The sequence below is a fragment of the Stylophora pistillata genome, chromosome 8 (genome assembly GCF_964205215.1).
Source record: "Stylophora pistillata chromosome 8, jaStyPist1.2, whole genome shotgun sequence".
Classification (NCBI taxonomy): Eukaryota; Metazoa; Cnidaria; class Anthozoa; order Scleractinia; family Pocilloporidae; genus Stylophora; species Stylophora pistillata.
In genome coordinates this window covers 3,179,752-3,207,500 of record NC_142526.1, presented here as the reverse complement: position 1 = coordinate 3,207,500, position 27,749 = coordinate 3,179,752, and the positions used below count along the sequence as shown (strand labels likewise).

At 38.7% G+C, this 27,749-nt stretch overlaps 3 protein-coding genes and 2 pseudogenes across 4 annotated transcripts in view; 3 read left to right on the top strand and 2 right to left on the bottom strand.

Annotated features, from left to right (window-relative positions):
- The window catches only part of LOC148724445 (uncharacterized), a 1,520-nt pseudogene extending 1,175 nt beyond the window's left edge, over nucleotides 1-345 (bottom strand).
- Nucleotides 1-2,651, top strand: part of LOC148724444 (lactadherin-like) — a 6,834-nt gene extending 4,183 nt beyond the window's left edge. The window contains exons 2-4 of the mRNA XM_088730349.1: nucleotides 652-1,170; nucleotides 1,757-2,070; nucleotides 2,442-2,651. Of these exons, the coding sequence (XP_088586475.1) occupies nucleotides 1,149-1,170; nucleotides 1,757-2,070; nucleotides 2,442-2,651 (546 nt within the window). The 5' untranslated portion in view covers nucleotides 652-1,148. The remainder of the gene's footprint in view (nucleotides 1-651; nucleotides 1,171-1,756; nucleotides 2,071-2,441) is intronic.
- A 4,610-nt stretch (nucleotides 2,652-7,261) lies between these two features.
- Nucleotides 7,262-9,268, top strand: LOC148724443 (uncharacterized; annotated as a pseudogene).
- Nucleotides 9,269-9,392: 124 nt separating this feature from the next.
- LOC148724442 (solute carrier family 35 member F6-like) lies at nucleotides 9,393-19,959 on the top strand. Of its 2 annotated transcripts, none has more exons than XM_088730437.1 (16): nucleotides 9,393-9,530; nucleotides 10,522-10,604; nucleotides 10,916-10,980; nucleotides 11,330-11,403; nucleotides 12,035-12,096; nucleotides 12,475-12,554; nucleotides 12,947-13,006; nucleotides 14,575-14,647; nucleotides 14,912-15,006; nucleotides 15,361-15,405; nucleotides 15,984-16,098; nucleotides 16,397-16,462; nucleotides 17,737-17,819; nucleotides 18,369-18,411; nucleotides 18,932-19,026; nucleotides 19,308-19,959. In XM_088730437.1, exons 2-16 carry the CDS (start codon nucleotides 10,595-10,597, stop codon nucleotides 19,410-19,412), a joined length of 1,071 nt encoding a protein of 356 aa, XP_088586563.1. In that variant the 5' UTR covers nucleotides 9,393-9,530; nucleotides 10,522-10,594; the 3' UTR covers nucleotides 19,413-19,959. The 2 variants fall into 2 exon arrangements, with proteins under 2 accessions (XP_088586563.1, XP_088586562.1); XM_088730436.1 differs by lacking the exon at nucleotides 9,393-9,530 and adding an exon at nucleotides 9,553-9,724.
- Nucleotides 19,960-20,326: 367 nt separating this feature from the next.
- LOC148724441 (uncharacterized) lies at nucleotides 20,327-27,678 on the bottom strand. Its single transcript, XM_088730435.1, has 5 exons — nucleotides 26,626-27,678; nucleotides 25,244-25,315; nucleotides 23,054-23,128; nucleotides 22,718-22,789; nucleotides 20,327-22,205 (listed from the first exon to the last, which is right to left on the bottom strand). The coding sequence occupies exons 1-5, from the start codon at nucleotides 26,841-26,843 to the stop codon at nucleotides 20,681-20,683; spliced, it is 1,962 nt and encodes a 653-aa protein (XP_088586561.1). The 5' UTR covers nucleotides 26,844-27,678; the 3' UTR covers nucleotides 20,327-20,680.
- Nucleotides 27,679-27,749: the final 71 nt, after the last annotated feature.

Sequence of the window (27,749 nt, the reverse complement as noted above, 5' to 3'; positions counted from 1 at the left end):
ATTGATTTGCTTGCTTTTCCGTTGAGCAATGTCTTCATTTGGGCCAGGGTTTGCCTCAACATCACCACTTAATATTACTCGCCGTGTGAGTTGGAAATTGCGGGAGTTATCCGTAGCATACGGAAAACGGTTCGAAAGATAATGTTTCCTGCGAGTGTTTGGTCGCATTGATGATTCGATTCTCGAAGGATTAAAACCATGGAAGGCAAATTGTACACTGAAGGACTCAGCAGGCAGTTGATTCACAGACACACCATCCCAGTTTAAGAAATGAACAGACGCCAAAAGTAACAGGAAAGTAAAAAACTTCAAGGGACTCTGGAGCCACATTAACCCACAACCGACCGCCATCTTGCTTGAGCTCTTGGAATCGAACCTTAGACCTCGAAGTCGAGAGGTGACCAGGCTTTTAGAAATATTGATCATTTTATTATTGGACACGTTTTGTTTCGGACGAAAAGGACATATTTCCTAAATAAAGGTGAAAAAACGCCATTTCGCAACATGTTGCTCAGGAGAAGAGCATCGGAGCGTGGAATCCAAAGGTCTAAGGTTCCATTCCTCATGTGGACTCAAATTTTTTTTGTCCCACGTTCGTGACTAGACGAGAAACATCTTTCTATAATGTTCATTCTTTTAATCCACAGGTAGGCCTAAAGTCTCGCTTTCGTTTGGCCCGACTTATGTTGAAAGAGGCAAGAACGTCACTTTACCAAAATGCCAAGTGACTAGTTTCCCACCATCAGGGATCACGTGGTCAAAAGAGCACGGTGAGCTTACGCAATCCAGGGCTGTCAATAATACATGCTCAAAAGGAAGACTTTGGCTTGTACAAGTGCAAAGCTTCAAATATTTTGGGGCATGATTCAGCTTTGACACATCTCAGTGTTTTGGAGCTGCCACGTTTCACAAAAAAGCCTCCTGCTCATCTTCGTGTTAGACCAAAACAAAACATTTCAGTCCCTTGTCGTGCTACTGGTGACCCTAAACCAAAAGTCACGTGGGTGAGAGAGAAGAGTGAGCTGCCCGTCGGAAGATCACGTGTCAGTGTGGATGGAACACTTCAGATTTGGAATACTGAAGATAAAGACTCGGGCAAGTACACTTGCACAGCAACCTCAGGAGGATTGTTCAAAACGTCTTTTTTAATGCAAATGACTGTTTGGAAAGGTAAGGGGAGGTTTGATTCGATATCATTTTCATTAGGCAGTAATCTAAATGTAAAAAGCTTTATGGGACAATTGACACTAACTGACATTTCAAGTAATTTGAAGAGATGTCACAACCAGAATCAAGTGAAGGATTATTCGACAGTAAGACTGTGTTGGTGTGATTTTTAGTGTCATAGTTTGCTACGCAAGATCAAAAAATGTCAGCGTCTTTGCTTAGTTTTTAGTTCATTTTAAGACAATCCTTGAAACTGATTAGGAACCTCCAAACGCTGCCAGTTTTATACTTTATTCACATTATATGTGGTGCAGATGAACATCACTTGGTTTTTGAAGCGCACTTCTCATTTCAAAGTAATGAATTCCCTGGTAGTGAGAGATTAAATGCATACAGCCGGTGGGATTTCCAGAGCTCTTTTATTTAAAAAAAGGTATTTAGTTATCTGTCTCCAATCAATCACTCTTATGATATTACCTATACGCACGTTCCCTAGGTATTTGGTTCCAACTTTCTTTAGACAATGAAGACTATCAAGAAAATGCAATTCAAAACCTTCAAGAATTTATGATGACCGGAATGAATAAAGTATGTGAGCCAGTTGGTGTTGCGGACAGGAACAGAATACCAAACGCTAGAATGACGGCAAGCAGTTTTTACTCTAGTAGTTATCATCCTTATTACGGCCGACTGAATGAAAGTAGAGGATCTGGAGCATGGTGCTCTAAGACTAAATCTGATAGAACAGAATATCTTCAAGTTGATTTGGGTGCAGTGCGCTTTATTTGTGCGGTGGCCACACAAGGAAATCGGAAACAGGGTCAGCGGACCACCGCCTACAAAGTTCATTTGTCCACAAACGGTATGAATTGGAACACTTACAAAGAAACAAATATTGAAAAGGTATTGAAATACTAATTTACTGAATAGTTACAGCAAACCTACTCTCTTTTGTTGTAAAACTAATATAAGTAAAACTAACCATTATTCTCCGACCATGATATCATTATCTAATATATTTTAGCTTGCAAATTAAATATTTCACAAACGCCGACGTGGTGTAACACCATGGCACGGTGTCTTCGTTTCTCAAGAAGGAAAGTATTTGAATGAATTAATTCCTCTCGATTAGAGCTAGCTTTTTACATGCCCCATCACCCCCTCCCCCTCACGCCTTCCCTTGGCACCTCTTTAATTAACCGGTAAATACAATCGGTGCACCATGATGAGGAGTTCAATTATTATTTTCTCTGTTTCGGTTTTCTTTATTTCAGGTGTTTCAAGGAAACTCAGATCAAAGCAGCATCGTGAAGCATTCACTCAGAACCGATTACAAGGCCAGATACGTTCGGTTTTATCCTGTAACACACCATGTATGGCCATGTTTGAGGGTTGAAATATTTGTGCGAAAGTGGTATATCAAAGGTGTCCATTCATCCATCAGCACCCTACTAACTGAAAACAATAAATCTAATGGCAAATAAAAGTACATACACAAAGTCTACGGTAGGGAAAACAAGCAGTCAAATTCGTTCAAGCAAATACACCAACAGATGCCTGAACAAACTAGCCACTACACGCTGCTCTTTACAGTGGCCAATTCATTTTATCAAGTTATAGGGGAACAAGAGAAAAGTTCAAATCACCAGTCGGCGGCGAGTTATTCACAAACTTTTCGAGTAGATCCCAAGTAGGTTATCGCTATCGAACAAAGCCAGCCTTTTTTCCTGGAGGGTCAAACATGGATACAATCCTAATTTGCATAACCAGTAATCGGCTCTTTATCAATCGTTACAGTGCCCCGCTTTGATCTCGCTCTCAGCCAATCAGGGTGCACTAATCATCAGCTTCGGCCAGTAGTAAAAGGGGAATTTTTCCCCAAAAAGAGAATATTCCCGAATTTTAGGCCTGTCCTAATTGTGCTCGTTAAATGTTGGAAAATTGCAGAATGGATGAAATGCCAAAATGTCGCTAAAAAATTTCCAATAACCTGAGAAGTTGCCACCCAAATTTCAAACGTTGCTGCCTAATTTCTTAATATTTTTATAAAGTAGTTGATTGTAAGTTTTAGTTTCCATTCTTCGATCACGATAATTGCTGACATGGAAACCTAGCTTTAAAGAGTTACTTGTAAACATCGGCGAGATGTTCTTTAGGCGCCGCCTAACGGCACAAAACATATGGTTCATTTGACGTCTTGCCGAACGAAACGTTGGCAAGTAAATAACAGGTTTAACGTTATGCCGTTCACAAGGTTGATGAACATTCAAGAAATTTGCACAGATCGAAGTTTCCTATAAAATCATTGATTTCGTCGTGCTTAATAAGTGCTCTAAATCAACATTTTGCGCAGTTGCTCAGAAATGAATAAATACAAAAGTGGCTAAAATCTCGATTAGTTGCCGCAAATGCCAAAAGTTGCTCAAAAGTTTCCGAGCACAGTCGGAACAGGCCTATTGCTAAAACCATTATAGCACTAACTGTAGTAAGTTTAAGTTTACAATCAAAATTACGCGAGAGCTAATGGTCATGTCCTTCGACTTCCGTTCTAGCACGATGAAATAATGAGCCAGATTTATCTTAGAAAGATGTTTTTTTCGTCTTGTCACGAGCGTGGGACAAAGATAAAATTCTGAGTCGCCATGAGGATTAGAACCTCAGACCTTTGGATTCCACGCTCCGATGCTCTATCGCTGAGCCACAGAGACTCTGTGGTGTGAATAAGATTACTGTAAAACTTATAAACTAAATCAACCTTCAGCATTTTACCTCTTCACGTACCCTTCCACCTCCCCTTGCACTGGAGACGGGAGAGCAGATCTCTCGGATACAAGTATGAGGGAATAGCTGTTTCCGATTAAGTCACCATCGGTCTAACGAATGTGATTGTTAAGCAACGTCAAGACCAAATTAGTCTCAAAAAAAAAATTGAAATTGAAAAAAGAAATAGTACTTTATATGATCTTAAATTTCCTGTGAAACAAACAAACGTTCTCAGGACGTTAGATCTCTGTATCTCCAGTGGGTTCCCGAAGAAGCTAATGGCTGTGGGCTCATTTCTAGCTGGCTATCGTGTCTACCTTATTGTTTAAAGTTTCTCTGCTTTTTTTTTAAACAACCGGTAAACTTTGACCACTGATAATGAACACTCATGAAACATCATTATAAATTGTACCTTATTATCATTGTCAAGCGCTTAGACTAAAAGACAGCTGTGAATGCACCATGAGAAATTTAACCCCAGACTTTCGATTCCGCGACTAGCAGAAAAGAGTGCGCCCGGAAATTGCGGCGGCTCGGTAGGTGCGTTGCATGACGGTTTAGGTGCAGGTGGTAAAGATAACATACTATAAGATAACTGTATCGATTTGATTTTTTGAAGTTGAAGCTTATATATTAAGCGAATACGAAGACCCCGAAAACGAAGACCTAAGACTCCTTACGAATACGAGGACACCCTACGAAAACAAAGACTCATTACGAAAACAAAGAGCCACTACGAAGACGAAGACCCCTTACGAAAACGAAGACCCATTTCGAAAACTAAGACCCATGACAAAAACGAAGATCCATTACGAAAACGAAAACCCCCTACGAAAACGAAGACCCATAACGAAAACGAAGATCCATTACGAAAACTAAGACCCAATACCTGTGCTTAAACCGTCACGCAACACTTCTACCCAGCAGTACTTTCCCCGCGCACTCTTCTCTGCTAGTCGATACAAAATAATAGACTAGAAAATCAAGAGAACTAGAAATTCCCGCTTTTTTGGGTCTTCGTTTTCGAAATGGATCTTCGTTTTCGTAATAGGTCTTCGTTTTCGTAGTAGGTCTTCTTTTTCGTAGGGGGTCTTCGTTTTCGTAGGGGTCTTAGGTCTTCGTTTTCGGAGTCTTAGTTCTCGTAACTACCCTACATCGATCCCTATTTACGGGAACACTACTATGGTAAGAACTGATAGTTTCCTGCCTGTACCTCAGTCTCAAGGTTAATGTGAAAATTTTGGTCATTTAATCTTGTGAAGAAGATGTATTTTCCTATTTCTCTGAAAGCTAAATCATAGCTGAACTCTGCCGTATGCATTTGCAGTTATCACAGTAATGCATTGGGGAAGCAGGGATGGCGTAGTGGTGAGAGCACTCGCCTCCCACCAATGTGGCCGGGTTCGATTCCCGGACCCGACGTTATAAGTGGGTTGAGTTTGGGTTGGTTCTCTTCTCAGCTTCGAGGGTTTTACTCCGGGTTCTCCGGTTTTCCTCTCTCACCAAAAACCAACATACAGCTGATGCCAGCTGGCTGTAAGCTGTGCTCCAAGATCACACATGGACTGTATAGGTTCGACCTCGTTGAGCTGCGTCGTTGCTGTACTTTGCGACGGCGTTTAGCAGTGACAATTGTTATTATTATCTGACAGTTGTAAAAACTTATGTTTGCCATAAGATCATACACAAACTGGGGACTGGGGCGATAAATGTGGCTCAGGCTGCGCGTAGGAATAGAATCTTCCTAAACTTTGAAAACGTAATTATCGTATTATTATTATTATTATTACTATTATTATTATTATGATCATTATTATTATTATGACGCAGTTTATTAAACTTCAGCATGCCAGGAAAAGAAAGTTTCATAGGGCGCACAGGCGTAACCTATGAAACTACACATCGTTGCACTTATAATAAATATAAAAACCTATTTGCTAACATGGAAAAATATTTAAGATACAACTAATACTAATATACCATCGCTAATTTACAATCTATTATTAATATACATAACAACTAAGTCACGTTCTGTGAATAAGATTACTGTAAAACTTATAAACTAAATTCTCTACATAAGTCGATTAATCTTCTAATTTTTGGAACTCAATATTTAAATTTCCTTAAATGCTTAAAACTATCCTTCAAATTGATATTCATACGTAGGAATAAACTTCATGTTTATATAAAGTTCTTATCATGTTCAACCTTTCAAAGGTTTCTTTTGTAGTTTTACTGTTCATGTTATGATCTTAAAAGTCCTTCCAATGTTCAACGTACTTGACACTACAGACTTCCGCTGCATGTTTCGTAGCACATCTTTTGTCTTTTTTCTCAACAACTTCTGTAATCCCTCTTCCATAGTCCTTGACCAACCCCTAAGTACGTCCATGATAATATTGTGCTGCTGGACTGTATATCCAGGGTACTGTTCTTGTAACTCCCATCGTAGTGGACCATACTTTACTGACTTCCCTCCATCTTTCTTTCCTCTGTTCTCAATCCATGGACAACTCATCTCCAAGACTACTACTTCCTTACTTTTATGGCTCACTGTCTTTGCATCGATTCTGTTAGCTTGCAGTTACTGGTTGTCCCCATAAGTTGGTATGTCCCACAATGATTGGACATCCTCCGAGACGTATTCTGGTTTAGGCTTAATTGGCGAATACCATGCAGGAGGACTTTCGACTAGTTGTAGCTCTCGTAGCAACTCAAAATATAATACTTTCAGCGCATTGTTGTGTCTTGCCAAATACTTGTTTTGGGCGAGGACTGAACATGCCGATAATACGTGAGCTAAGCTTTCCAGTGCCTTATTGCACATACGACAGGAAATGTTACTTGACGGTGATTCGCTATTGCTTAAATAGCGCTATCTACTGCGAGGATCGTGCATCATATGTGTGATGTCGTAATCTTCTTAACTTGGTATAACTTCGTTGGTAGAAACTGTTCATACAGCTCATACATGCCGGCCACAACATACGTTAGGCATGACGTCCAATCGCTTAACCATGAAAAGCAGTTCTTATTGCACACGCTATCATCATTCCATGTATGCAACTTTCCTTGCCATGCTTCGTCACGTACTATTTTCAACAACTGTTCTTCATACTTTGATCTCAGCAGCTGCTTTGCCTTTGTCGCAGTCGCCTTCTCTCCAGCAGCTTCACATAACGTTGGTTCTGGGTATACAAGCCTCAACGTCAGTCCAAGTTCTTCACTTTACCTCAGGGCCCCAGTAATGAGTGACTGATATCCCAACGCAGCGGCGCGCTCTTCAAATTCTCTAACCGTTTTCATGCTAGGGTCGCTGTTTGATTTATTATTATTATTGTTATTATTATTATTATTATTATTATTATTATTAATAGGGCAGCGGCTCTACACAATATCCACGTTCTTTGTCCTGTAATTGCAGTCTACGCCATAAACACCTATCGCCATTCAGCCCGGTTATTTATCACCGGTGGTAAAGAGATAACATCAGTCGAGGGAACAACTCAAGGCGACCCACTTGCTATGGCAATATATGCCCTCAGCACCCAGCCCTTGATAACAAGTCTACAGGCCATGACAGATGCAAAGCAATGCTGGTTCGCAGATGATGCTTGTAGAGCTGGCACTATCTCAGAAATCAAGCAATGGTGGGAAGGTCTTAATACATTTGGTCCAGTTTCCTAACGGAAAAAAGTGCTGGATTATTGCAAAGCCAGAAAAGGAGGCACTTGTTAGAGAAGCCTTTAAAGATACAGCCATTAACGTGACAGTAGAAGGGTAGAAGCATCTTGGAGCAGTGATAGGCTCAAGAGATTATCTGCAGGACTATGTCAACGAGAAAGTAATTAGCTGGGTCAATGAAGTTGTTCAGCTAGCTGAATTTGCACAGATTCAACCGCAGGCCAGCTATGCCGCATACACGTTTGGTTTAAAGCATCGTTGGACGTACTTCCTAAGAACTCTCCCTGATGTCCAAGATCCTCTAGAGCCATTTGAAGAGGCTATTTCCCAGGTCCTTATACCAGCAATCGTAGGGCGCAAGTGTAGCAAACTGGATAGAGACGTTCTAGCACTACCCGTGCGCCTTGGCGGCCTGAGCTTGAGCAACCCATGTCACGAGGCCGCACGCGAACATGCCTCATCTATCCAGATGACATCTTCTCTTGTCGAACATATCATGGCTCAAACTCATCAACTACCCGACGAGTCCCTCATCGAGTCAGGGCGTCAGGCCGTCAACCATGGAAAAGCTGAAGAACTTTCAGAGATTGTAGATAATCTAAAACAAATTTTTTCACGGAAGACCAAGCGAGCTCTAGAGCTAGCGCAAGAAAAAGGCTCCTCTGTGTGGCTCACAGTTCTTCCCCTTCAATAACATGGTTTCAACCTCAGCAAGAGAGAGTTTCGCGATGCTGTTAAATGACGCTATGATTGGCCGTTCGATGACATTTCATCAGTGTGTGCGTGTGGGGAAAACTTCATAGTAGACCACGCAATGATTTGCAAACAAGGGGGCTTTGTTATCCAATGGCATAATGATTTGAGAGACTTCGAGGCCGACACTTTAAGTATAGTGTGTACCGATGTCGAGGTCGAGCCAGTTCTCCCGCAAGACATCACTGAAGAAAAACTCAGCAGAGGGTCTAATAGAGCACAAGACGCAAGATTGGACGTTCGGGCGCGTGGCTTCTGGGATCCCCAGAGGTCGGCATTCCTCGATGTGAGGGTTTGCCACCCTAATGCCGAGTCTTACAAGGACCGGGAACCGCAGCAGATTTATCGCATCTATGAAAACGACAAGAAGCGGCTGTACTCAAGGAGAGTGTTGGATGTTGAGCATGGCTCGTTTACGCCGCTTGTATTTACAACTACGGGAGGGATGGGGATGGAATGCATAAGATACGACAGCCGATTGGCAGCGCTGATAGCCGCCAAGAAAGGGGAACGATACTCGCAAACAATTTCCTGGATCCGAGCAAAGACATCCTTTGCCCTCTTTCGGTCGGCCTTAGTTTGCCTTCGAGGATCGCGGGTGAAGCGCCGCGCTGCGTATGACTATAATAATTGTGACGTTGAAATCGCAGCTGCCGAGGGAGCCATTGACATTGTTTCATGATTTTTAGCAGCCTTGTATATAGGGTCCTAGATTTGCCATTCACCTTTCTCTTTTCTGTATAGTTTTAGATATGCTTTTACTTATCAGATTATTAGACTTTGAATCTGTTCAGATTTGACTCCGTTATTTATAGTTTTCCAGACGCTTTGACAAAAAGAAAGGAGTAGATGTGAGCCGAAAGTGAGTTATTAAATTATTAATACTATTGTTATTATTTCTTGATTCATACATTGGCCAATCTCATACACGGACGCCAAAGGAACCCAACAGGCTAAGTCAAGATTGTTCGTGACAACTACTTTCATTGTGGTAGTCACATGTTATCTACAGTCACGCGCTAAGTCACGTTATTTACTCGTGTTCGTTTCATTTTGTTGAGAGGGGTAGAGGATGGCTGCAGCATACATCTTTAATGATATCTAACGGGCTATACCAGCAACTAAACTACTTCCACATCTAGTTACAAGCTCGGCTTTTATAGGTACGGTTTAGAATCTAGAATGTTCCGTAACATTACAATAGATTCTATTTACATATTAATTCAGGGATGACTCAGCATGACACAGCTACTTCTACAATGGCGGCTCTTACTTGTACTCAGATTTTGTTGGCTTTTGGAATGCTGATTACAGGTTCACTAAACACCATCACTCTTAAGGCACAGAGCTACTGTTCGTAAGTGTCACTAATCTTAATGCATGTGGAGTTTAAAGGTTTGTGCATGGCAATCGGGGAAATATGATATGGTCTATATATATTTATCAAACAACAACAAACATATGAAACATATGTATGAACTGCGGTTATGAGACGTATATGTGAACGATCCTTCGCAGTAAAGCACTATTTGAGCAATAGTGAAAATCAGACCTGAAAAAAATTTCAGGCCTGTACGGGATTCGAACCACTGACCTCTGCGATACTAGTGCAGCGCTCTACCAATTGAGCTAACAAGCCAACTGGGAGCAGGCCATCAAATTAATTCGACATAAACCCGTAGATGATAAATCAAACAACAACAAACATATGAAACATATGTATGAACTGCGGTTATGAGACGTATATGTGAACGATCCTTCGCAGATAACCGCAGTTCATACATATGTTTCATATGTTTGTTGTTGTTTGATTTATCATCTACAGGTTTATGTCGAATTAATTTGATGGCCTGCTCCCAGTTGGCTTGTTAGCTCAATTGGTAGAGCGCTGCACTAGTATCGCAGAGGTCAGTGGTTCGAATCCCGTACAGGCCTGAAATTTTTTTCAGGTCTGATTTTCACTATTGCTCAAATAGTGCTTTACTGCGAAGGATCGTTCACAGATACATATATATATATTTATATTGCCCGGCCACATGTGTTGACATTTTAACTAATTGGTATTGACTTCCTGTTTGATGAAGGCCTGGACAACTTTTTTCCAAAACTAAATGGGATATGGCTGTTTCTGTCTTTCTGTTCCATTTTTTCCAGAGCCAAGGGACTGAAAGATATCAATGGTGAGGAAGTACACAAATTTGAACATCCATGGTTTCAAACTGCTCTAATGTTTGTCGGTAAGTTATGATGCCTGTAACCTTTGATGAGTGTTATTTTTAATTCCAGTTAAACCTGCATTTAAATGTGGTTTGCTGGAAAGGTTAGATCTGAAATCAATCTTCCACAATTGTGGCAAATATGTACAACCTTAAGTATCCCAGAATTAGGGTGACATTACAATATGTGATCATGCATTCATTTACCTCTTTCTCCTCCATTGCACGTGCAGTTTGGTGCCATATTGCTTGAACTTGTAATACTGATGTGCATAATCTATGCACATTATAAAATATTTCAGACAGTCTAATTTTTTTTTTCATTTCAATAGGAGAGATGACGTGTTTCATTGGTTTGTTTATTCATCGAAGGAAAGAAAGACAGAAATACAAACAGGTTTGCTTTTTAAAAACATTAAAACACACCTATGAATATAATACCACATTTTGATGTCTTCTGTGGAGTTTTACTGAAGAGTAACACCATTCTGCAGCAACATGGAATCTACTTTATTTAATAATTTAGCATTTATAGGTCCATCCTTCAGTTGATCCTTAAGTATAAAGAACCAATCAAAAGGAGTCTAATATTAGATCAGCTGAGATATCAGGAAACAGATGATGATTAAAATGTTGTATTGGATTCAGAATTCAAGCTTTTGAATAAAGGCTTAGACTATTATTTGTATTAATGTTTGAAATTTCCAATGTACAATTACTATTGATATGTAATTTTTTCCAATTAGAGATTATTGCATGATGGGATAAATAGAAGAACTTATGAAGAAGATGCACCAACCAGAAAAAGTCTTCAAAGAAGGTTTGCATAATGAGTTATTAAGCAGTCTTAGTAAGAAATGTTTCAGGGAATGAACATACATGTACCTCTGTTAGATTGAGTCCAAATTAACTGAATGCATTTCCAGTATGAAGTTTTTAGAAAGGTGGGGAGAGATGGTGGGTTCTGAATTAGGCAGAGATGATGTAGACCTGAGCTATCATTAGTATGATACAATGTGTTGTTTTCAGGTAGGAGTAAGTTTGAGTCCAAATGAACTGGATGCATTTTCCTGTATGAAGCTCAAGAGCAGGGGGGAGGGAATTAAGACAGTGGGTTCTGCATGGGGCAGAGGTGACGTAGACCTGAACTATCATTTGTGTGATACATTGTTTTGTTAAAAAAAATAGGTTGGTACATTGTTGATCATGGTGAATACTCAATATGCTATACTGTGTAGTTATTAAAGGATCAATTCTCATAATTGTGAAATGTTATTAGCATCACCCAGATCTCCTGAGCATGACTCCAATTACCACTAAGGATGATGTTGCCTTCAACTGAATTTATAGCGAGATGTTTAAAAAAAAATCATTTATGTTTAACATAGATGTTAATTACCATTCTGTAGAATAATTATTTCGTCTAACATTTGGAGTTTTTCCCCATTCAGAGTGTTTCAATGGATCTTTGCCTTTCCTGCTGTATGTGACCTGTTTGGAACTACTTTAGCAAGTGAGAATAAGTATTAATATTAATCTTTATTTTTCCTTTATTGTATGTTTTCAGGTTATGATGCCCATTAATCCCTCTGAGGTGTCCCCATGCCTAGAGCAAATTTACATTAGGAATGTCTAATTGTAACCAAAGTGTCCTTTGGGTGGTGTGTTTGAAATAAGAATTTGCCAAAACAAAAGTTCCTAGGCCTGATCTAACTACCTCATGCATACCATGACCACTACCTCAGTAATGGCAATGTTTTTTCGTTGGGCATTGAACGAAATAATAAGTGTTAAAGAAATAAAATTTAAGGAAATTAAAGACACCTTCTAGAGCCACTGAGGGAGAAATGATACTAAAGGTTTATTTTCTCTGTTTTTTATTTCACTCAAGCAATTGGTCTGCTTTATGTAAAAGCATCAGTATGGCAAATGCTGAGAGGTTCAATCATAATATTTACTGGTTTGCTTTCTGTAAGTGTTTCTATAATTTTATTTTATATTTCTAAATGCTTTCCATACAGCAACAGGTGCTCTTTGAATTATGATAGTAATATTCCGAGTAATAGTAATATTCTAGGTATATTACCAAGTTGACTCTGTGAAGACACACACGTTTTTCCTTAAAGATATGTTTTTCTTAATTAGTGGTAACTGACAGGCTGTAGGGGTTTGAAAGAATAGTCAAACTCTTCACCGTGTTATTCAGTTCTGGGTCATTGGGTCTTTTCTTTTTTTTTTTTTTTTTTTTTAATCCAATCTGAATGTACTTATCAAAGGACCCTTAGATATGCAAGAATGATTCTGATGGGATGAAAATACTGTGTGCTGCGTATATGAATATTTTCCTTCTTTTTTAATTATAGAAAATATTTTTGAAAAGAAAGTTGTGGCCAATTCACTGGATTGGAATGATTGTAACTGTGGTAGGTGGAATTTTTTTAAATTTATTCAAATTTATAGAAGTTTTTAGTGGTAAATGATTGAAGGAGGAAGGTGAATTACACGGACACAACAAGGTAGGAATATTAGTTTCGCATCCAAATTTCGAAGTGCTAGTAAGGTAAAAAGCTCCATTCCTCCCTCCCTGAATCCATGAAAACTCAAAAGCCATTGGATGCATTCGGAGCGTGAAGCGTGCAGCGTTACGTAAACTTAAGGAACTATGATTAGCTTGCATTACAAGCTGAATTGCGGGCCCAACGCGGGGTGTTAGACAAAGGCGACTGTCAACGTAAGTGAATGGAGTTATCCGGAATTAACTGATTTGAAAAAAGAAAGAGAAGAAGAAAAGAATATAAAAGGTTAAAATAAGAATAGTTTTTCAGTGAACTATTGAAGTGTGAAAACCGTATGATGTCTGCACTTAGATTTTACCTTTAAAAGGGCTTGACGCACACAGATATGTATAGTTGATATATCCTTTCCCGTTTGTTTGTCCACTCCGGCGAACATTTGTTTTAATGGAAAATGATAACTTAAACATGCAATAATTGGCCGAAGAACAGCGCAAACAAACTTTAAAGAATCTTGCTCGTAAAGAAGCAAAAAATTTAATCGCGTGCCAGTTGCTTAGCGCTAGCTAGAAGGCTTCAAGGGATTTTCAGATACAATGAAATATATGACGTTCATATATTTTGAACTGCGGTATTAGATACATGATGCACGATCCTCGCAGTAGATAGCGCTATTTAAGCAATAGCGAAAATCAGACCTGAAAAAAATCAGGCCTGTACGGAATCGAACCACTGACCTCTGCGATACTAGTGCAGCGCTCTACCAATTGAGCTAACAAGCCAACTGGGAGCAGGTCGTTAAGTTGATTGGTGATAAACCCGTGAAAGTGATAAATCAGGTACAATGAAATATATGAAGTTCATATATTTTGAACTGCGGTATTTGATACATATGATGCACGAGGATCGTGCATCATATGTATCTATGCAGGATCGTGCATCATATGTATCTAATACCGCAGTTCAAAATATATGAACTTCATATATTTCATTGTATCTGATTTATCACTTTCACGGGTTTATTACCAATCAACTTAACGGCCTGCTCCCAGTTGGCTTGTTAGCTCAATTGGTAGAGCGCTGCACTAGTATCGCACAGGTCAGTGGTTCGATTCCCGTACAGGCCTGATTTTTCTCAGGTCTGATTTTCGCTATTGCTTAAATAGCGCTATCTACTGCGAGGATCGTGCATCGTATGTATCTAATACCGCAGTTCAAAATATATGAACTTCATATATTTCATTGTATCTGATTTATCACTTTCACGGGTTTATTACCAATCAACTTAACGGCCTGCTCCCAGCTGGCTTGTTAGCTCAATTTGTAGAGCGCTGCACTAGTATCGCAGAGGTCAGTGGTTCGATTCCCGTACAGACCTGATTTTTTTCAGGCCTGATTTTCGCTATTGCTTAAATAGCGCTATCTACTGTGAGGATCGTGTATCATATGTTTCAAGGGATTTTGTTTATCCATGCCAGGTTGGTTTAGTTCTTGTTGGACTGTCAAGTGTTCTCAGAGATAAAGACACCACTCATCCTAAAGTTGGTTTAGGTAACTTGTTACAGAATTTCCATTGTGAAAATACTGTTGTAACTTCAGATACTAATTCAATAACATTGGTGTAACAATCATCTCTTTCTGTAAGATGCTATTTCCTCACGGTTTGAACGGAAAAATCTCTCATGAAAGTTCTATTGGATAACGACACACAATACTTCAATTTTGATGTTACACTGAAACATTTGGCTGCAGTGTTGTAATCATGTATAACATTTGTTTTGCTCACCAATTATTTTGCTTATCCTTATCGCGCAGGTATTGCCCTTATTCTCATGGGTCAGTGCGTCAGTGCCACACAATATATTGTAGAAGAACTATTCCTTAAGAAAAAGAACTTTCACCCTCTACAGGTTGTTATCGTCTTTATCTTTTCCTTTATTGAAGTAAGAACGAAATTGAAGATGGTGTTGTACCCTCGCTTGCTGTGTGTAGGTCGAATTTCTTCAGTATTTGATATACCCTTTAGGAGGAGGTATTTGCTACACCCTTTAGGACAAGGAGAAGTTTTTCTCATTTACCTTGGTATTTTAAACGATTTCAGTTGGCGATTCAACGTAAACGTACAGTTTGGAGTAAAAAAAAAAACTCAGTAAAGCACTTATCAAGTCAAAGTTCTTTTCTCCAAGCGCGAACCGTCATGTACGTGTATCCATAGTGGAGCGAGCTAATTTTGAATGATGCTTTTTGTCTTATAATACGTTCAGGTTGTTGGAATGGAAGGCTTCTTTGGATTCACTGTTATGGCTGTTGTAAGTGCCGTGTGCAGTCCATTTTTTTTTTCGGTAGTTAGGAAAGCTAATGAAAAAAAATTTGTGCACGCAATAAAAAGCTGCAAATCAAGGCAAGTATTTTCATTACCGGGGTATGAAGGTAGGTGTCCTCACAAAGTAGCGCTGATGCTGGGTCCACTAGTGGAACATTCATTAAGCAAATGTCGAGTTTATTGCAGTATGGCATCATCATCAATTATTTCAACTTGTATACACGTATGACCCGGCGAATGTTTTGCTCAGATTAAACTTACTGTGAGTGAAGTTGGTATTTTAACAATAAACTGTGTGTGATAAGAGGGATTGAAGAAGCAACTAAAAGTATGAACCGAGCTCTGCTTCCCAGGGAAGCCCGAGCATCTTTCTAACAATTCCAAGAAAAAAAGGCTGAAGAAACACTTTCGAATCTAACTAATTAGGTTAATAATAAAAGGTTAAAAAAAAGTTTAAAAATTAAACGATGAAAATTCTTTGTACCAGCTCTTAAAGGTTTTTTGCTGATTTCTCGACTGAAGTGATATTGGTTATTTAAAGATTTTCGTTTATTCATTTTACAGATAGTGCTTCCTGTGCTATACTTTGTTCCGGGAAAGCAGAATCACCACAGCTATGAAAACAGCCTTGATGCTCTGCTGATGATAAAAAATGATACGACTCTTTTGACACTTGTAGGTGAGAAAAACTTCTTGTGTCCTTCGGCTTCGTTATTATCAATTAAATTTCAAAATAAGAATAGGGTTTTTATTTATAACAGAGTGTAGAAAACCTTAATTTCCCACCCGTTCAACGAGTCACATAAAGCAAATAGTCACGACTTAGTTACTCCCGATTTTCCGCGCTTAGACGGTTTGCCTGTTTTAGCTCTGCTTTCGCAAAGTTCGATCATTTTGTTTTATATATTTTTTTTTATTTCTTAGCTAGTTTATGATTAAATATTTACCAACTGACCTATTTCGTTGCTTGTTTCTAGTGTTGTATACTCTTTCTATTGCATTTTATAATTTCTTTGGATTGACCCTCACGAAATCTCTAACAGGTAAGAATGGTGTTTCATGAAACCTACTACAATCATAAGGCATTTTCATACATCAAGCCTACTAATCTCCGGCTGACGTTACTTTGGATTTTAATCTGTTGCGATTGACTTGTGTACTTCATTAAGTTTTATAAAGGATCTTAAACAATTTTCACAACTCCCTTTTATTCAATTTACAAGACTACAAGAAAAAAATTGAACAATTCCCACTCCGTTACTTCAACGTCAATTTTATTCATTTGCTTCACTACCCTCGTTTCTTTAAGTGAATGCTCGTGAGATTACAACATAATTAACAACATATTCAAACTATTGCACATACACTCAGAACGTTCCAACTCACGCTGGTCATGTGACTTTAAGAAACCTAAATCGATCCAGCCAATGAAATATGAGGGCCCCACTGAAAACCAGTGTGGCGAGTTGGGCTCCTTCGTTAAATATTATTACTATTATTATTATTTTTTTTTTTATCATTTTCATAGTAAATCTTTCTTATTACACGACTCGGGCAGTCAGAGGGCCAATAACTAAAATCAACCAATCAAAATGCTCTATTGCCGGTCAATATTCTCTCAGTATTGGACCGGGCACTGTCCTGAATGGTCCCGAATGGTCCCGAATGATACCGCACTTGTGTCCCTTTGAACATCAGTCGTATAATAAATCTCTCATTAACCAAGCTTGCTCGGGACCGTACTGGAAGAATATCGGCGCTCGGTCCGTACTGTCAAGACCTCGGGCCGATATTCCTCTAGTACGGCCCTCGCGCTTGGTTAATAAGATGTATTTATTCTTTTGCGTTTAACTTTTGAAGACTTTGCATTTCCTTTGTCAAGAGACTTAAAATTACTGTTATCATTGTTCTCACTATCATCATTTTTATTATCATTATTATTATCATCTTTATTATTATTGAAAAGCTCGAGAAGTAAACGTAGACGAGGTGTGTTTTTCTTAGCTTCTGATGGACATTTTAATGTGTTTTTCGATTTTTTAGGGTTTTTGTCAAACTTTTGTAAATATTTTTGGTTATTTTAAATAAAGTTATCATTATTACTATTATTATTTTAGTGTGATGATGATGATTATTATTTTATTATTATGCAGTATACACGTTTGGATGCTAGTGAGCTAAGCAAGATAGGGCGAAAATTCGTAACCTATCTGCATGACAGGACTGTTAACTATAATAATATCTAATACTACTTAAATATAAATGGTTATTACTATTATTATTATTATTATTATTATTATTATTATTTCCTTTTCAGCGGTCCACAGAACATTGATAGACGCCTGCAGGACAATAGTAGTGTGGGCTGTCGAGCTTTTTATACACTATGTCATTCATGAGGTATTCCTTTTCATCACGATTCCATTGTGTGTTATGTCCTAATTTCATTGATAGTGGATTTGCATAGAGACAGTTCACATCTCTGAAACGAAAACATTGCTTCTTAAGTGGATTATTCGATTGAGGTCTTGTACTACTGTCTTTTTTATGCCAACGTTATACGAAAATGGTGGACTCTGGATTCGTCCTCGTCATCAGATTACTCTTTCAGAAAACATCTTTCGTGTATGATTACTTGGATGCAGTCTGTTGGAAGGTTCTTGAATTTTTCCTCGCTGCACGCCGCAGTTTTTCCGAGTTTGTCTCAGGATTAATTGTGGTGGTTTAGTTCAATATACACCAGTTGGTCAGTGCTGGACAGGGGTAAATCAACTCAATCTTTCCTAACCTACTGTTGCTCCTGCCTGAGTTGGTTGTCGGTCTGCACTTCCCTGAGCGATCATGCGGTTGATGCTTTCCTTTTTTCTGTAGCTCGCACTATGTATGAACACGGTGTCTTCATCGTTCTTTTGGGTTAAATAACTTTACCTATATATATTGTCTTCCCAGGGTTTTGGTGAAACATGGGATACAAAGTATAGCATCTTTCAAGGTAAAGGTTCTTGCCACACAAGCTAACGAGATACATCAGGGCAAAACTGCTAAAACTTCCCAGTTTCTTTATGTGGTTCAATATCATTTGTGCATCATCCTCACGAATTAACAAACCACCTACACCACAAGCCCTGATAACCGAATAGTAAGATGAATTTCACGAACCGTAGTTAGCTCATTATGTTCCGTTCGGAGATTTTTTTTACGCGCAATCTGCACGTTCTGCACCGACAGAGAAATCTTTTGAGTCCAAACCGATCGATACTAAATGTCCCACAAATCTGATTTAACCCACAAACTGTTTTAATCCAACCATTAAGGAACAAGTGCCAAGTTTACAGTCTGTAATAACAGCAGCAACCAGACTTTTATTAACCGTTAGAGAGAGGGTGTATTGGAAAACTTGATCATCTAGTTCAGTGGTAAAGCTGCCCAATTTGTTTTTCAGGACACTTCTTTGTGATGTTCTTAATTTGAACAATTTGGTATAATTTGGAAATCTTTTTTTTTTCCCGCAGTTGATGGATTTCTTTTCCTGATGCTTGGCACAGCTTTGTATAACGAGCTATTAATTATTCCTCCATTGATGCCCAAGCCTGATGCATCTCAACAGGTAAGATAGTTGCACAGTAATGAAATCGATGTTTGTCACATTCCAAATTCTGACTCTGATTCTACCGTTAGCTCTTGCAGTTTGCTTTTGAGCTTAGACTTTTTGCAGTGATCAAGCACGTCAGTCTAATTATTCCCATGACTGACATTAAGCTACAAAATAAAAGCATGCGGTTTTCACAACCAGTGACCAGACTAAGAGAATCGTAGAGTAACTCGTCATAGCTTTAACTATCCTGTAAGACCTCAACCAGCGCATAAAACCATGTGCTTTGTTCACAGGATGAACCTTCAAATGGGCTAGAAAATGACAATGCAGACCTATTGGAGAATGAACCATTTCTGAGAGGCCATGAACAAGCAGAAAGTTACACTGGTTGCCTGTAGACAGCAACCAATTTGACCCAGATAATCACCCTTTGTTTTGTAAACACGTTATTCCAATTGAAATTGTTGGTCTGCCTCATTGAGAAATACGAATTTCTTGTCAGCCTGGTACTGTTAGTCAAATTGAGAACGTATTGCCTTGAACTGCACTCAACAAAGCATCATGAACGCTTCAGCCGGCGATAAACTTATGCCCTTAATGAAGATATAAGGGACGTCCTATCTTGCACTGTTATTTCGTTCACTTCATCACTGGGAAGGCTCTTTGACTTGAAAATGTTAACCGATAACAATAGCATCCGATTGTGGATTGAAAAAAAACGGTGAATCGCTTCCTATTTAATCATATTAGCACCTTTAAAAGCCAGGTATGTTTTTCAGAATGGCAGTTAACTTGATTGCAGTCAACAGTAAATTTTTAGAATTAAACTCTTTAAAATAAGTAGGAATGAATGCTCTCAAATGGGTACATGATGTTGCTTAGCGTTTAAATGAATATCTTTTGATTTAAATGTCACAGATTTTAATAAATTGTTTCCTACAAGTATATCAGGTGGTGTATGTACAGATTGCAGTACTTACACGCAGTTGGTGAATAATGTATTTATGAAAAAATTGACACTTGTTTTTCATGGTTGTCGGAGACTAGTGCTCCGCGAATAGCACACTGATTAACGTTCCCATATTTCACTTAGGTGAAAAAATTTTAGATGAACTCTTCGATCTAAAAGTACGCATAAGCTAAAAGGTACTCTGCCCAGTTGCATTTTAAGAATAACTTTTGGAAAAGTTTGTTATACTCAGCTTACCAGAAACACGTTTACTAAACTCAAGTCCACTCAAAGGTACAGTTAGTCCAAAGGAAGTTTGACAAAATCATTTCACTATCTTCAACAAGATGGTATAAACTATGATCAAAGTAATGACTCTGTACCATTTATTAAGCGCTAAAAACCTCAAGTGAAATGGAGTATTAGATACCCTTATGTACAAAGTGCTTGTTAACATATCACTACTGCGCATTTATTTTACTGGTAAACGAAATTTAATTCGATTCTGAGAGCTAATGAAATGAGATGTCTATTTAAGATTTGCGGCCTTAAGAACAGCGCTAGACTTCGTATTTACCTTCGTGATTAATTGATTATCTGTGGAAGTACTTATGGGTATCAGTTCATATGTGTGACATTTGCGTAAGTGTTTTTTTGATGAGTCACCGTGAGTTAAAATGGCATTGTTTTTCCTTCTGTACATTACAACAGCTTACGTTACGAAGGCTTAGTAACTTGTTTTACTGTCTCTTGGAATTCAAACTCAGCGTTGGCAGTCAGGATATTTTTCTTCCGAGCGCTATTTTGCGGAGCCTCCATTTCATCGGTCTTTGACATATGCTTCGTTTTTGGAGCATCGTTAGACACTGAATCTCCAACAGAGTTAAAATTCAATGCTGGAGTCAGAGATGGGAGGACCTTGCGGGACAGACGGTGGATTCTTCGCCTTACTTCCCGCTTAAAATTAACATGTCGAAATGCATAAAGAAATGGAGCCAACAGGGAGTTAATATTCAGACAAGTCACAGGAAGCCATTGACCAATGGAAATTTTGAAAATGGTGCTTTTGAAAGAGTCACCATTAAATTCAAAAGGATTGCTCTCTAGCTTGGCAAAGATTGAGAAAACGAGGATGAGAATGATGGGAATAGCAAAGAATATAAAGTTTGTGAAAACCAAAAAAGCGATTTTTTTTGCAAGAGATATCTCTCGCTTCACCCCAACCTGGCTGCTACTCCTTTTCACAAACCTAAAAACTTTGAAATATAAGGGAAGGTTCGCCAAGTAAAGCAGAACAATGCATACGAGAGAAGAGAGAAGAATCAGTGAGGATCCTGACTGGAACTGTTCATCATAACTCAAAGGAGTGCAGGCTCGCTTGATGTTGTAGTGAAGACCCCCAGCACCAAATATGGGTAAAACAGCAAAAGTGATGGCAATAACCCAAGCAAATAGCAATGAGATGTGTGCACCTTTAGCTGTCATACGCTTTGAGGGGTTGACACAGTAAACAACAGCAAGATACCTCTCGAATGTGAGAAGCAGTGAGATGGACACAGAAATCAATTGTCCTGAGATAAAGATTGGACCAGTGGAAGGCTGCAGTTCTTTTCCTGCCCACATGACCTCTTCTAGAACACTGTCAATGTTCGAGATGTTTACATGGGCCACCCATATTGCATAAATCCCAATTAGCAGGTCAATAACTCCCGCATGGCATATGAGAATAAAGGACGCCGTATGTCGTAAGTTGCGAGACGAGAGAATAACAATTATAACGACACAATTGAAAAGGATTGTAAAGGGGCTGAGGATGTACTCCAAATAAAACAAGTGTTGCGGAAGCGTTCTTCGTTTTTTAAAGTAGGGCATGACAACGTGGCGGAATTCGCATTCCGACTGCTTCACGCACATGCATTCGGGCAAAAATCGGTGTCTTACAAATCTCTTAGGATCCTCCTTCCCAAATTCAAGAAACTCCATTTCATCGAATTCTCGTAGGCATTCTTCAGCCTTTTGCTTTCGTTGTGTCTCCTTGACGAGGTTTCTTGGGTTGACGACGGTGCAGTTTGGGCAAAATTTACACCAAGTCACCCCCCTGAGTTCTTTTAGCTTGGGAAGAGCCAGAATATTTTCATCCGGGACCCAGTCGATTGTTCCAGTGATATCCAGGTATTCAAGATCGTGGGTACTCTTTGACTGGTTACCAGACCAACTCCTGATATTATTTAGACTTAGATTTCTGGGGAAGAAAGTTATGAGGAAAATAAGGTTTGTTTCCTCACTGACAAACTTGTGCGTTAGCAAGCACTGTTTGATGAGCGGGCCTTAGTTCTAAACCTGACGTTCCTTCCCCGACGGGAAGAACGGAGATTGAACTCAGGAATGCGACCTAAATCGAACCGCCTACTAATAAATTGTTCATACTAGTATTTCCAGTATTTTTGTATACCTTGGAACTGTTACATGGCGAGGTTTCGTGTCCACTCGATGCTTGCATTATAACTTTTAGCGAAAGTAACTATTTCAGTTCTACTTAACTGGTTTGTCTTGGAAACAAGTGCTCCCCCATTAACTCCAGTTCAAACCCAAACATGCTGTTTATGAACATGGTGAATATATCAATGAACAAAATTTGCTGACTTGAGTATCAATTATGGAAAAAAACAATCAATATTCGTCTGAAGTTTACGTTTTAGAAGCGTTTGTGCAAATTCACAAGCGATGCCAGTCACAGCACCTCTTGATACTTACAAATATTTCAGGCGATTGAGTTCAGCAAAGAATTTGCTGTTAACCTCCCCGATTAAGTTTCGTTGAAGAGAGCTGAAAAACAATACATTAATGTTATTATTGGGAATTTAGGTGTTCCTAATTAGCAGCTAAATGCTAGATCACGTTGACAAGTAAATAAAGTTATTACTCATCTGTTTATTCATTCACTTCGCGGTTATTTAATTCAAGGTAAGAGCAACTTGAAACAAAAGTAACGATGAGATTCTTTTTCAAAGGGTCTTTTCGTGATCGGTTTGGTAGCAACTTAATGCTCCAAACCAAACTAATCTATAAAATCGGGACGCACGCACTTACAAAGATTCCAGGAAGGAGAAATCAGCCAGCGGACCTTCTTGAGTTAGATTGTGTATCTTGTTTCCGTCTAAAGCCCTGGTGATGAACACATCATGATTAACCTAGACCTTATGCGCTGGAACAAAGTAAAATTACTTCTCTGAACCCAAACCTTAGAGGAGTACTCTTACTAAACCGCCCTATAATTTGAAAACCAGAAAAAAAATTCAGTTATTTTATTATAATATGAGTTTTTAGCGATTAATAAAGCCTTTTCAATAATAATTTTAGTTGAAAGTCAATTCTAGGGCGAGAAATTACGATTTGAAAACCGTTCCGTCATTAATTTTCGTATTCACTTGCCAGGCTCAAGAAGACTGGCGCGATTTTGGAGCGTGACGTAGATTACTCATTTGACGCGCCGTACTCGTGGCTAATTTTCAAAAACAGTATTTTGATCGTATCTATTGCTTAATAACACTAAGACTAAGACTATTTCACTAAATTTCACGAGGTTTTTGGTGCACTCGACTCCGGATCGAGTGGTCCGGGTTCGAGCCCCGGCCGGGACATTGTGTTCTTAGACAAGACACTTTACTCTCACAGTGCCTCTCTCTACCCAGGTGTTTAAGTGGGTACTGGAAATTTAATGCTGGGGATAACCCTGCGATGGACTGGCATCCCATCCAGGGGGGAGTAGAAATACTCCTAGTGGCTTCATGATACAGAAACCGGAGTTAAGCACCGGCCTGATGGGCCACTAGGCTCGTAAACAGATTTTACCTTTTACCTTTAAGACTATTTCACTAAATTTCACGAGGTTTCCGTATAAATATAAAATGACGCCAACAGTGTTTTGAGTAATCTACGTCACAATGGGAGTGACCGCTGACCGAAGATAAGTTGGCCGTGATTACGAAAATTACTAGCGGAACGGTTTTCAAATCGTAATTTCTCGCCCTAGAATTGACTTTCAACTAAAATTATTATTGAAAAGGCTTTATTAATTGCTAAAAATTCATATTATAATGTAATAACTGAATTTTTCGGGTTTTCAAATTATAGGGTGGTTTCGTAAGAGTGCTCCTTTAAGTAACCGAGACCAAACTCGAGTTCCTCTGGCCTTGCGTCACATTGTTTCATTGCATTTTTACTCTTGATAGCAAGATAATCCAATTATCAGTTCGAAGTTAATTTTTTACACCGTGCAATCATTTCGATAGATTTATGTTTACTCTGTTGTTCTGTTAGTGGTGTTGATGTTTCACCAAACATTTTAAAATCTTTTTCTCCTTTATACGCTGTTTTTTCGTAATGACCATCTAAGGAAGACTCTATTCTTCTCTCGGCCTCACTTTGAGCCATTCCGGTTCTTTCCTTCCAGCCTCAGAGAACTATAACCTATGATCATTTTTCTTGTTTTGAATTACTTGGAGTCAACTGTACTGATTCACTTGTCAAGATGGAATAGAACCCAGCGCCAAGCAACGATTTTACAATTCCGTGTTCGTAGTAGAGAACCATAAAACTGACATTGAAAATCAAGCTTAATTTTACAGCAAGTCACAACTTGCCATGAATAGAAAAGATAATTTACTCAGCGTTTCCACGGATGGAGGTAAAGTATACAGTATCCACATACATAACTCAGTAAAAAAACACATGTTGGTGAGGCGAGTGGCCTTAACTTATAATGAAAAGTTCCAACACGAACTTTTAGGACCATAACGTTTCTGGCTATCAAACTTAATTTTTCTTTTATAGGCATTTTCAATTTGTCCCATTTTTAACGCAGTCAATTGCTATTTCCCTGGCTTTCCTCCGGTTTTGACACTAGAGTCCTTGGTATGACATGTAATGATAAGTCTTGGAGTGTAAATTTTCTGGGAGAGCGTTTGAAGTGGCCGCCAAATTTAATACGGTGCGCGGTTAATTTATTTAATATACCTTTTTATCGTACGTGTTCTATTCAAAGGATTTTGCCTTTTCTCATTAAATGTAAAGTATAATAAACCGAATGCAAACATGGCGTCCAATTTGAGTTGCCATTGTTCTGGACTGACTAGCCTCTCACACATGTAATAATCCTTTTTGTATTTCCACGTGAAGACGAGGCTTGTCAATCCAGAACAATGGCAATTCAAATTGGACGCCATATTTGCATTCGGTGTATAGTAAAATTCAAACTGCATATCATGGATCTGTACTTACAAGTTTGTGATATTAAGATATTTATGGATGACAAAAACTGGCACTTGAGACAAATCGTTGTCAGACAGGTCTCTGCAAATAAAGGAGATAAGAGATTGAAAGGACATACATTTGAGGGAAATTTTTAGGGGCTTTATGTAAATGGGTCACTTTTTATGACTTTAGGGTTATCACAATTTTTCCTAAGACAAGTAATTGGTACTTTTTTCCTCTTTCAGAGATCGTAAAAGGCGCTTTAGTTCGGATCAATTTGTTTTTACCAGCTTACCTTCATTTTCTTTTCAAAAGATTCATTTTTTTATTAATCTCAAGGGAAAAAAAACTGCGGTACAGTTACGTAAACAAAGCCAAAAATTGTTTGTCAGAAAAAAAATTAATTCAGCATAAGAACTGGTAATTTATTTAAATTATTAACACGAGAGAATTGCTGATTTTGAAATCTGATTTTACTTTTTTCACACGTGAAAATCACATTCTAAAAAATGAAACGTTTTGACCAAATCTTTCCTGTTTTGTATCTCTTATAACCGGTCGATGAAAATTTAGATAATTCTTCCTGTTCACCTTCCGGAAATGAGCACGAACTTTTCACTCTTATAATTTTTCTGTTGTTCTCTCCACATGACACCAGTGACAGGAAAAAAATAACAACAACATAAAGAAAAGGTTTTTTTAGATCTCCTATCTCGCGAGGTCTACTGATTTGTTCCTGTGTTGCACTGTCATAATCTTCGTGTTTAATAAACGTTTCCTTCCATCTTCCGCTCACCGCTAGCAAACAATAACTTTTGTGGCTTTTGAAAATTATTTGATTACTATTACCAGAGATATCAATAACAATAAGTGCGTCGCCTTATGAGAGAGTTTTCGAAAGTAAGCAGGACTGTTTCTACCACACGAAAAAAAAAAATAGAGATTTCATAGTGCCCTCACCATCAGTGTCGTACAATACTCAGTGACACAAACGAAATTGGGTGAAATTGTGCAATTTGCAGTGAATTCGAAATAACCCCAATGACTTCAAATCATCTTTAAACATCACCACACCGTGTTCGAATAATTCATTATTGAGATCATAATTTCTCCCTGAAAAGCAGCTGTATTTCAATGAATGACCGACTGGCTTTGCAGTTAATTCTCGGTAAGGTTGTTAACTAATTTCAAGACCCTTCTTCTTTTTTAACAGTGTCAATGAGAGGTACTTCAATGCAGATGCTAATGAATAGGTTTATTTGATCTCTTGCAATTTCAAGCGACGCCAAAAAAATGATCTTTTCTTGGTAATGGCAATAAACACGAGCCTAAATAAGGATAGAAAGTACAACCGCTTCGAAATAACTTTAAAAACGCTTTATGCTAAACCACAATGGAGATCTACTCACAAAGTATTCACATCTGGTGGTAGAACAAGATTACTCTCACTCAGATTTTTCCCGGCGAAGTTGCATTCGGCCAAAACCTTTCCGGACACTCTGTCTCGAGAACAGTGGCAATCATTTGCGCATGACAAGTAGGTGTAAAAGGTATCGTCGTCAGTGCTTTCTAAACGTGTAGGAAATAGCGCTACCAAAAGAGCAAACGGCAGAAATCGCACGGCCATGACGAAAACCCGTTTGAGTATCTGTTCGCTTAAGGAAAGATGTCCTCTGCAATTATACCAATGTTATTTGAACAACTTCGAATTTGCATATAGTTTATAAACATTTGTTTGCGGAATTTAGTGCTTCCCTAGCAATTAACAGTCAAACAAGCGAAACTCACTATCGGAAAAGATTTCTTAGTGCTTCAGACGGCCTAATACCTCCAGAGTCTTGTACCTCAGTTTTCTCTGACGAGTCTGGCTTTGCTTCAGGTCCAGAATTCAAAGATATACCTGAATTAACCCGCACTGATGAGACCAAGAACTACTAATATTCGTAGTATCCACAAACGTAGAAATGGGAATTGTCTTCTGTCTTAATTGTCACTTCCTGACGTGCAGTCCAAGGTGATTTACGTTCAACTGGCAGTAAACAGTGCTGCCGGTTGAGAATTAAGCGTGGGTTTAAAGTGTTAATTACAGACTATTCATACAGATATATACATGCTGGCAGCTGCAGGAGAACAAAACATATCGATCCTCGCTTGTAGGCTAACATCTTTGCCATCGATTGGTTCACAGATGAGGCTCTTCCAACCATTATCTAGGACCGGAAGACGTTAAGGCAGGCTTTACAAGTGTCGTTATATATCTGATAACCACATTGCTACTACATAGCTCCTTTCTTTGAATTTGTGATGTTCACCTCGCATTAACAAGGATGACTTAGAGAGAGGCTCTAAAGGAGTCATTAGTAGGTCGGTTATAATATTGTCACCATAGTATTGAGTGACCGTACTTTTCTTTCATCTGTAGTTAGAGATGAATTTCATTGTTTTCAGAATTGGAAGGAGAATTTTCAGAATCATGTTTTGTTTTTTAATCTATTCTTTTCCCAAACTTTTTGTTGGCATACAATATGTCATT